Below are 11,618 nucleotides of genomic sequence, written 5' to 3' on the forward strand. Positions count from 1 at the left end.
ATTGCCTCTTTCACAAGAAATTTGATGACAGCTCGCTGGTGAAACGACATTGTTCTTCTTTTGGCTTATTTTGGACTTCATTCATCGTCTGGTATGTAAAAGATAAAAGACCACGATGTTTCAGAGACTGGATCTGTCTCCATCTTCAGGTGGGTAGGGAAGGATAAACCTACTCAGTTGGGCCCGTTAGAAAGAGCTGTAATGTTGTTGTTATCTGACATGTCCAATTGTAATTTCTACAGCTATGGATGAAATAAATGAATTGAATTGAATTGAATTGAGTAGGTTTATCCTTCCCTAGCCACCTGAAGATGGAGACAGATCCAGTCTCCGAAACGTCATGGTCTTTTGTCTTTTACATACCAGACGATGGATGATGTCCAAAATAAGCCAAAAGAAGTATAGTATACACCATCGTCAGAATCCTTTCAAGTCTATCCGACATATTGTTGTCAGCCATTTTGTTAGGAGTGATACTGGTCACACGATGCAAGCTATTGACGTCACAAGACACTGAAGGTTAACACAACACCTGGTTCCACCTACTACCGTACTCTCTTTTGTTTGCTGTTCTCATGTTGCATGCAAAAGGAAGTTGCTCATGACTTTCGGTATGACCTACGTATATATAAACATTGTAGTGTCACTGTAAGAACCTTCAACCTACTTTTAAAGTTTGTGTAAAATGAATATACTAAACAAGTTTAAATATTATTCTGTGTTATGCTATATTTGCACACATTTAAGATAAATTTTTTAGAAAACTTCAGATTAATAAATGCTGACCCCTGAATTTCACCATTTGTAGCCAGTGTATATGTAAACATGTTGCACTGAAACTGAGTCTGAGGCTGATTGTGGTGTGAAGCAATGTTTAAACTGTTCTTTTTTGTTTTGTCCATCCTATTTTTTTCTATAAAAATCATGATTTGGAAAATGGGGTCTGTTTCTGTCTCAGGATATGAGAATAGGTCTATGTAGGCGCTGTCTCATCACCATAATGCAGAGCACAATCATGACAAATATAGGTAACATGTTTTGAAAATATGGCACAGTTCAGGTATTTGGGAATCACTAACAAATCAAAACCTGATTCGGGCGGAAATTAAGTTGAGACTGAATTCAGGTAATGCTTGCTACCATTCACTCCAGAACCTTTCATCTTCTTTTCTGCTGTCTATAAACAAAAATTAGAATATACAGAACTATAATTTTGCCTGTGGTTCTGTGAAACTTGGTCTCTGACATTAAGGGAGGAACATAGAGTGAGGGTGTTTGAGAGGAGAATATTTGGATCGAAGAGAGATGAAATGATGGGAGGTTCGAGAAAACTACATAATGAGGAGCTTCATAACTTGTACACTTTGCCAAGTGTAATTAGAATGATTAAGTCAAGGAGGATGAGATGGGCAGGATATGTGGCATGAATGGGGCGAAGAGGAATGCATATAGAATATTGGTGGGAAAGCCAGAAGGAAGGAACCACTAGGAAGACCAACATGCAGGTGGGTGAACAATATTAAAATGGATCTTAGAGCTAGGCTGGGATGGTGTGGACTGGATCGATCTGGCGCAGGATAGGGACCAGTGGAAGGCTCTTGTGAGCATGGTAATGAACCTTTGGGTTCCATAAAATGCTGGGAAGTTCTTGAATAGCTGCACAATTGGCAGCTTCTCAAGAAGGACTCAGCTCCATGAGTGAGGAGCCTAACAGAGCCAAAATTTCTTTGCAGTCTGTTCATCCTAACATGGAAATAAATGGTTTTTATATAACAGGGCTTTGAATAATGGACTAAGTCCAAGAGAATAGCCTCAAACACTGAATCTTATTCTTTTGTTTTTTTTATGTATTTCAGGATATTCTACTCCCCAGAAATAATTCCTAGAACTCTAGTATTCTATCTAGATAATGCTCATTACTGCGTCTGTGGATCAGCTTGTTTTGAAATGTTCATGAGAAAATACGTCCAGCTCCAACTAAACCACATAGCCAATACAGTAACCTTGTCTCAGGATGTTGATACAGTTGTGCCAACAGATGCATTTTACTGTTCCCATAAATGTGTGAACATGTGAATGAATGTTTGTCAGTCCAGAACATGTTTTTATGCAACAAAATTGTAAAAGTACACTGAAGTGTTATTATTTCTTAAGCGATTTTAATGAATAAGTGCGTATTATGAGTGGGAAAAATGATATGTATTATTGTATAAAGATTAGCCTGACTTACCTCCTTCAGGTGCTACACAATAAAAGTTATACTGATTCCTTAAAATTGCACATATATTTCAAAACCACCTGAAGATTCTGTTATGAGATTTCAGGATTCCAAATATATTTTGGCTTATAGTCAGCATATATCTGGACAGGATTTTACTTGCTGGACTAGCTATTATTCCCCCCACCCACAAAGAATATGGATTTCAAACTACATTTGAAATAGGAAACACATGAAAAACAAGTCATTCTATTTTAATTTTCAAGCTTCATCAGGCTACTCTTGAAAGTTTCTCCTACAGTGTCACCTATAGGCAAAAGTGACATTTATGACATACAAAGTGGTAACAGGTCATCAGTTGCTGGCATCATCACTGGCACATGGTAAATTTCACCCTGGGATTAGTAGTGAACGTGTTAGGTGGACTGTGTTGAATCACTTCTAGGACACGGATGTCTGCTCTTCTCACTGGTAAAGGTAAAATTTCCTTGTGCTTAACTAATTAAGCACTACACCATGAAGGCGTATGGTGGAGTGGATGTATATATCCACATTTTCTTGACCTAGGCACTAGCTGGAGGTGAGGGGTCAGCTTCGTGCCCATGCCCTTTACTGCTGGGGAAAGAGCCCCCAGTAGCAATGGGACAGAAGGCTGCATGGGCCCCAGAGCTGGCCTGGAACACGTGAAGAAGAGAAAATTCTTGACCCTACCATGACTCAAACTCCTACCCTTGGTCATCCAGCCTGTAGCCAGTGGCTACACCGACTATGCTATCCTGGGCTCATATTCTCATTGCCATAGTCCCACCAAATTTGGGGTACAGCCATGGTCTCGTCCCCAACATAGATAAAAGCCAGTTGTGGAATATCTGGAACTAAGCAAACCCTGAGATATCCAGGAAAGAAGTCATGACAGAAGGGACACTATTGACCTGGGTCTTCGCCACGGCACCAACTACCCAGAGGATTTTGATTTGTTTCCTACCGTGCAAACGGCAGGTAGTACAGTACTCTGAAATAGGCCACGACTATATCCTCCTCCATCTAAACATTTATAATGGTGGCATGTTACAGTGAAATTAATATTTTGGACACTGTTCAATGTTGCAAGTTTCCTCAGTCACAAAGATTGAGACTAGTTCCTTTGAATGGACCCAGTGGAATAAGAATCTTTCTTCCCTTAGATCCAGTTTCTGAAATATGATTGCGGAAAAGCAAACAAGCTCTTCACACAAAATTGTCATGATCCCTTGTGGAACATGGATACTTAAGTGATTTTACTGTTCTTTTAGAAACAAATACAAACTTGGTAAAGAGCCTTGAGTGTCACGCTAGAGCCCAAAACCCTCCAGTTTCTCTACTGATAGTGTCAAAAACTCTTACTCTGTGCTAAATTACAGTGGGCATAGATACGTCAAGTTCTGTTTGCTGGCAGTGGGTGTCCTAACCTCCCTGTCATTCATCAACAGGGATGGCTGAACCCACAACACAGGTCAAAGTCGGTCCTGCATCTGATCTCCAGTGAATGGTATGTTGTTTCCAAATGCAACAAGTTAGGCAGTGTTGCAGTGATAGATATCCTCAACCCTCTCTGTGCTAACTGACACTGCCATAACTGCTCCCCGGTCTACATAACTTGCAGTCAGTTTTTAATATCACTAATTAAAAAACATCAGATGAATTCTCTGTAACATTTATTGAATGATGGAAAAGGGGAAGGAAGGAAAACATACTTTTACAGATCTTGTAATTAATATATAAGATACTTTCACAGGATTGCTAAAATCTAGGAGCAGTTTGATCACTGTTCTTTACAGTACAGCTGTGTTCACAGTAGTGAAATTTGCAACCATTCATATATTTGTTGCATATGTTCATTAACATCCAAGATTTTTTGCAAACCTGATATGCAAAATATTTTACATTAGAGATGCCAATTACCCTCCATATTTCCCATTAACATTATCTACATATTATATTCACTGTTACATATTTTGGAATTCCTAACTCAAATTAATAACTTACAAGGATTAACATAGTTTAAAGGTATGAATGCAAACTGTTTCTTCCATTTAGTGCATTGATCTTTACCAGGATTCTACAAGAGGATAGGGGATGACTGAGAAGAGTTCTAAATATATTTCTAACATACAACAGTGACAAAATGTGAGCTACGACTCATTTTACAGGCATCTGTTTTACTTATGCAGTAAGTCAAACACAAAATTTGCAACAGGAGGTGGAAATATTACTTCAGAAGTTGGCATCTCTGATGCCAAAAATAATTAAATTGGGACAGGGATGTTACAAACAGGGGTGGAAAAATATTCCAAGAAATTTTCAGGGTAATAACGTTTTTCTTTTCTTCCCCCCCAAGTAAACTAGGTTCTTCAGCTGCCAGCTAAGAAAGCAAGCACTGGTTCATTTATATACACCCTAACAGGAAATTATGAATTCAAGTTTAAAACAGGATGGAAGAATGCCAATGTCAGGCCCAAAGAACTGACTCAGTAAGAAATGTGGCTGCTAGGGTGTAAAGGGGACCACACACTCCCTTGTAGAGTTTTGTAAGTGCATGTACTGCCATGGGCTTGTACAAAACCCGATACATGAAAATTACTTTCTTCCAGGATGACACCACACAGTCTGGTGGATCATTACAGCATTTTGAATACTGTCTCATCTTCAGGTAGAAGAGTAAGCCAAGCATGGAAGAAAGTGCTACAGAAAATGACCTGCACTAGAGGGAGCCAACGGCAATAAGGAAAACTGCGGGGGGGGGGGATCCTCATATAGCTTACTCTTCTGCCCTGAAAATGGGGGAAACAGGTTTATCTGAAATGTTGATAATGATCTACCAACATCATATCTAAGAAGACAGCAACCTTCATATTCATCACTGTATCTCAAATCTCACAAGAATATATCATCTACAGTGTGACCACAAAGATAAATTTTGTACTTCACAAACTTCCATTAATTGCAGGAAAATTATTACAAGTAACTGCCATGTGATTATCAACATACATTGAAACCTCCATTTAAGGTTTCTTTGGGGAACAGTATTCTTGCACATAACGGATAAACAAGATCTAAAAGTTGGTCTGGAGGCAGGGACTAGCTCTACCAATTGGGCCCAACTGAGTAGCTTTTTTATCTGAAGACAGACAGAATCCAGTCTCCAAATCGTTGTTTTAAATAAAAAAAAAAGATGGATAAGGTCCAAAAACTCAGTCTGTACAATGGATGATACTTAGCACTGAGCTCAAGGAATGAATTTGAGAGAAAACGCTGAGTAACACTAGACGAGGGTTGCACTGTATGGAGTTATGTCCTCCCTCATCCTAGTAATTTACCTGTATGTCCTCATTTTATCATGATTTTAATATTTTTATTATGAACAACAGTTTAGATAAATATGAATTGTTTTATGCTTTACAACAAAATTATATCCTAAATGCATCATAAAGGAGGCACATTAACTCAGAGAAATGTGCATTTCATTGACAGTGCAACTGTTGTTCTCTACAACAGCTTTTAAAGTTGTAAGTTCACATCTAAGGCCACCATTTCTACCAATACTTAAATAAAATGATTACATCCTTTGGCCTCCCAGGATTTTTCCACCCCTGTGACACACCAAGACCTACAAGTAATCTGCATTCCTTGAAATGTTAAATAGAAAAATAAATACAACATGGCCCTGTGAACATGAGATCCAAGATTCTATGTGCAGTTAACTGGAATCTCATCTTGCAGAGGTCCATTATAATTTTCTAATGTGGTTTATTTAAGAAACATGGCACATTCTACAATGTCTGTGTAAATTCAGATCTACCTAGGATACAATCTAGACAGTGTAAAGAATAAGTGAGGTGTGCCTGACAAGTATCTGCCAAGTGTGCTAGTGGCTTGGTTCGACTGTTCTGGAGTACAGTCTGCATTTTATAATGCAGTCCGCTAAACTAAGACCTCGTGAAATGTGCTAGTTTCAAATGCACAGCAATAACGCTCTCTAAAATGTATATCCTTAATCTTCATCTTCATAAGGACTGTGATAAAATATATCAATTCCCAAATGTACATATCAAAAAAGAAATGCAGACTAACAATCTCTTAAGTGCCACCTCTATGGTTTTAGTCGCACAGATCTCCCAGTCATCCAGCAAGTTTCTTAAATTAATATAAATGAATAATTTCATAATGCAATGTGCACTATTCACAAAAACAGAAAATAAATTGTGATCTACAAATGGCTGCAAACTTGACATTACTCTTTACGGTAATATGTGTCGATTTTCTTATTTTAATGAAACTAATCTCACCCACTAATCTCTCATCAAAAAGTGAAAGAAAAGACGGATACAAAGCTATCTAGTGAAGAGTAATCAATAAGATATGAGAGCTATGCAATAAAACCAAACAATAAGATTACTCCTAAAACACACTTCCAAGTAAAATGCAATCATGGTATCAATTTGTAAGTATACAATTTGCAATGAAAAGAAGTTATATAACTGTCAATATTCCCGCTGAACCTATCAGAATGTTAGATTCTACCATTACTTGTAAGGTCGATCCATTTCACACATCAACACAACAAACATACGTAATTGTGTGGCAAGGACAACTCTGTAATGTACGGTACTATTCGAACATCATATGATAAAATACATCCACTGTAAACATCATCAACTCTGCTGGCCACAGCAGAGTACCAAGGACACCAATAAATCATTACTGCATGTGTGTATGTATGAAATTCTACAGTTGGGAAGGGATTTACTTTTGTCAGTGGCATAACCAAAATGACTGTTCAGAAGTTTCTGTCCAAATCATGTTTACCTATTATGGGTCCTTACATTTTCGCTATGATACTTTTTTTTTTTTGCCCAAATGATCCACAATACGACATTCGTTAGCCATCAATAACGGGTTCAGCACATATTATTCTGAATAAAAAAGGGTGTGCTTAAAGTTCTCCAGGTTCCATCATACACTTGTAGTATAAAACTCCTGTCTGTTGGTGTACAAACGGTAGCAGACAAGAAAAACTGTTCCCTTTGTATTGTGAAGGCAGAGAAGAAATGTTGATTCCTGCCACATCCACACCTCTGTGAAAACAGAATTGTTTGTTTAACTGTTTACTTCACTTGCATGCCTTGTCAGTTTAAGCTTTCTTTCCTGGTTTCTTCCTCCCTTTGGCAGGGGTTGCTCCCCTGTGCTCACGTTCCTTGGTCCTTGTAACGGGTGAGTTCTTGGGCTGTGAAGTCACTTTCACACCTGCATAAAAATGATATAAAAATGAAATTAAAATACTAAAAACCCTTAAAAGTAAGCATTAGTTGGGTCTCATATTTTTTAAAATATAACTGAGGGAATGATGGGTTTTGAGTCAAATGCTGATTTTTCAGTCTCAAATTTTGACAATTTTCAGATATCTGCCTTTGATCTGCGCAGAAGCACACAAACTACCTGATCCACCAGAACTGTAATGATTGCCAATACAATCAAGAGGACAACAAAATCTTTCTTTCTCTCCCCCTCTTTCTGCCCACACTGCATCTTTCTCTGTTCCTCTGCGCAATGAGAGTGTCTCATCGAGAAAGGGATAAGCAGTACACTTCAGTGATGTTTGAAAAACTGGCTAGTGTTATATGGTAAATTGTGATTACAACGAAAAAAAAAAAAAGGTCAAGTACAAAGAATTCTCACTTTCACCTAGATTCTCAAAGCTTTTAAAATTCTGACCTTGCACTGGAAGTCAATCTTGCACACTACTACTTGAAATAAAAATCTGATGTCAAGCATGTCACAAGAAGGGCAGAAATGGTATAGTGAATCGTAAGCATAATGTGAAGATATTATGGAAACAATGATAATTTATCCAATGTAAACCTTCACCAAATGCATTGAAAGGGAGTAACTTGTAAACACTTTGGAAAACAATGTTAATGAAGTTTGAAATAAGCTTACTTCTTGTCTTGGTTGACCGAGTGGGAATACTGCTTTCTGCCACAGGCTCTGGTTTCTTTGTGGGCTTGGCCACAATCCTGGGTTTCTTTTCGGGTGCCTTAGCTAGAGACTGCCTCACTACAACATGTTTTGCCACGGTCTGTTTCACAGCAGCATTCTTGACTGCTGCTGCGGCGGCTGCAGCAGCTGTTGTCGATTCACTTCTCCTCTTTGCTGCCAGCCCTCGGTCACGTCCACGTTCAGAGGTACGTTCTGCCCTCTTCTCGACTGGCTTCTCTTTCGTCTTTACTTTTTCCTTCACAGAAACCTTGGGTTTCTCCACTCTTTTGTTTGGTTTTGGCTTCTTTTTTACTTCCTCTTCTGATTCATCACCAGTCAACCCTTCATAACCATCCTCTGCACCCGATGTATTTTCTTTTCCCTTCCTTCTTGGAGTTCGCTTTAAGCTTTTTCTCTTCTTCAGCTGAGACTCATCACAGAAAAGTGACAAATCCACTAGAAGACGTGAAAGATGTTATTATGGAAATACTGTTAGCCACAAAATAATGCAAGACTGCTAACTCAAATAATTATCTCCCTTACTCCTAGTCCCCCCAAATGTAGAACAGAAATAGCTGCAATAGGGAAAGCAACTCTATCAACTGCAGGAGTTTACTGTATCCTATATTGCATGTTATTCAAAGGACAACCCCACAGGAATTAAATTACGTGGGAGGAGGAAGATAAATATCTAGAAAGACAATAGCTGAAGGACAGATATTGTCAGATAATTCTTCAGGAGTGTGGAGATGACGGCATACATTTCTCCCATCATTTTGTGTAATTTTCAAAGGTACATATAAAAGACCCAAACTATGAACTAAGAAAACTGTTAGTCACTTCAACTTCCTTTGAGGGACTACACTGGATTATGATAAATTAATTTTGTTCTCAATTTCATGTCCAATTTAGGTCACAGTAATTATCCCTGACAAGTCTGCCACTAGAAATAATATGCATATCCTCATAATAACATACTTACATCCATCAGGATGCTCTTCTGTGATAGGGGGCTTCTCTGCAACACCCTTTTCCACATCAAGTGCCCGTTTAAGAATACTCTGAGTCCTTTCTCGTTCTTCTTCTGGAAGATGATACTTGTTTTTCTCCAGTTTCTCCAATTCCAGACTTGTAAGGATGCAGTCAAACTCTGAAAACCAAACGAAATGGGCAAATACATACTGGACACTTTTCACTGTCTCATTTTTTGGTTAATGGAACACAACACTTCAGAATCTGGCTCTGCTTCTATCACCAGAGGGAAGTATGAAACCTGCTCTATTGGGTCTGTTACATAGTCTACAGACAAGGAATAGTTACATCTAATGAGTTTCATACACTTATGTGAAGATGGAAACATGACTAGCTTCCAAAATATTGTGTTTTGTTAGGTTTTATTAACCACTCACACAAACAGGAAGCACACCTGTAAGATTTTTAAAATAGTTCCCCCCACTGTACTGATGCCTTCTGGGGCATTGTTGAATGCTGAGATGCAGTAAATTAACCTTTTCATAAAAAATTTATAAAGTTATGGTGAACCTGTATTGAAATTCACAACAATTTGACTCTGAAACCTCCAGAGATTTGAAATGAAACAAATATATCACTGCACAGCATCATTAGGCAAGCACTGAAGATCACTGTTTTCTGGGTTGTGACACATCAAAGTCTGGCAGATCATTACCAACGTTTCAGAGGAATCTGCTGCCTCCACCTTTCGGGCAGAAGATGGAGACAATAGTTCCCTTTGAAATACTGATAATGGTTTATCAGATTACAGCATCGCAAGCCACAAGACAGTAATCTTCACAGGCAATGCCATGAGATCCTCTACACTCACATAACTAAATATTACTTAATGTTTGTCCATGAGACAAGTACTCTATGTGCTGCATTATTCTGAAAAGTATCTGAACCTGTGGCATCGTAGAAATCTGGAATATACACGTCAGTAGGCTTGTTGTCTTTCTTCTCTTGAGACAACCATCGTATCCGGAAACGAGCACTGGCTTTGTAGATATTCTGCATTGCCTGACAAATATAAAAGCTGCCTTCTGCATTGCGAACCGCAAGAAATTCATTCCTGTTATGAAAGGAGTATAATTAATACACTTGAAAATAATGTACCTTCAAACCTAATCTTAAAGTCCTCTAATTAATGCACACAGTGACCAAGGGCAAGGGCCTCTCTCCTTTCAATTTATATACTGTGATGCAATGCCATGTAGTCTGGCACACCATTATCAGGGCCCAGATTTTCATGACATCTTTTTTCCTTGTATCCTATGCGATGCTCTTAAATATATAAATCTCGGATATGAGCTGCTGGTTACAGAAATGTAAATTTTACAGGTAATTTTTTGTCATTTTTAGGTTTAAGGTCATTTTTTCATTTTGGGGGTAATTTTTTGGTAAATTTTTGGACTTTTAAGGGTATTTGTCGTCATTTTTGGCCATTTTAGGGAATTTTTCTTCATATGTTTTCTGAAATGTGAATAACATGGAAGCAAAGTGTTCTTTCTTTTCTCCTTTAGGTCATTTTTCTGGATTTTTTGGTCATTTTTTTAATATTTTCAGGTCATAAAAATCCAGGCCCTCCATATTACATTTTTGGGTCATATTTTTGGTCATTTTGTAAATATTTTCAGGTCATCAAAATCCGAGCCCTGATCATTACTAACATTTCAGAGGAGCCTGCTACTTTCATGTTTAGAGTAGATGGTAATGATCTAGGAGAATATACAGCATCACATCCCAGGACACAGATATATGCATAGTCACCACTATGAGAATCTCAAACCAGCACATAAATAATTTTAAGTATGTTGGCTATAATTCTGAATTTCAACACTCAGGTCTGGATATGAAATTTTCAATATTTTTGTGGCACCATCAAAAGAACACTATTGGTAATGACCAGAATGTAGATTGTTTTAAAGTTCTAGCACATCATGGCCATGTCCACACTGCTCTATGGATCAGAATGCTGGATTAACAGAACCGGCACAGACAGGACTTCTGTAACCATTAGCTGGGCATAAAATATATGACCAAATTCTGAATCAAAACACAGAGGAGCAATTAAATATATTTCTCCATACCTGAAAAAAAGCACATCTTCAAAGGAACCAGTATGATAACATGGAGTGAACAGATGATCACCAGTACTCAACAATATTCTACAGATATTTTTAAAGTGAACAATGAGAATGAGGTAGCCCAACAATAAGATGCCATGAATGTGCCCAGATATCTCCACTGGAGTCAGAACAGACTAAGAGGTATAAGTCTTGAAGGTGATGATTCTACCACAATTTGTATTCTCTAAGGAATACAGTGCCAGGATGAAGTAATGTACATGCACTCTGACATTACACTGGGG

General features: G+C 38.1%; 2 protein-coding genes across 7 annotated transcripts in view; one reads left to right on the forward strand and one right to left on the reverse strand.

Annotated features, from left to right (window-relative positions):
- LOC111875370 (leucine-rich repeat protein 1) overlaps positions 1-8,187 on the forward strand; it is a 14,390-nt gene extending 6,203 nt beyond the window's left edge. For 2 of the 6 annotated variants that reach the window (XM_023871576.2, XM_033755794.1), the window contains exon 6: positions 7,656-8,187. In XM_023871576.2, coding sequence (XP_023727344.1) covers positions 7,656-7,713 — 58 coding nt within the window. In that variant the 3' untranslated portion in view covers positions 7,714-8,187. Of the gene's footprint in view, positions 1-1,856; positions 2,262-3,618; positions 5,299-7,655 lie in introns of those variants that run through there. The other 4 variants (XM_033755793.1, XM_023871575.2, XM_023871574.2 and 1 more) reach the window with 4 other exon arrangements.
- Positions 3,896-11,618, reverse strand: part of LOC111875369 (titin) — a 21,917-nt gene continuing 14,194 nt past the window's right edge. The window contains exons 5-8 of the mRNA XM_023871572.2: positions 10,153-10,319; positions 9,216-9,383; positions 8,195-8,689; positions 3,896-7,501 (exon numbers count right to left, since the gene is read on the reverse strand). Coding sequence (XP_023727340.1) covers positions 7,389-7,501; positions 8,195-8,689; positions 9,216-9,383; positions 10,153-10,319 — 943 coding nt within the window. The 3' untranslated portion in view covers positions 3,896-7,388. The remainder of the gene's footprint in view (positions 7,502-8,194; positions 8,690-9,215; positions 9,384-10,152; positions 10,320-11,618) is intronic.

This window comes from Cryptotermes secundus, unplaced genomic scaffold (assembly GCF_002891405.2).
Source record: "Cryptotermes secundus unplaced genomic scaffold, Csec_1.0 scaffold2437, whole genome shotgun sequence".
Lineage (NCBI taxonomy): Eukaryota > Metazoa > Arthropoda > Insecta > Blattodea > Kalotermitidae > Cryptotermes > Cryptotermes secundus.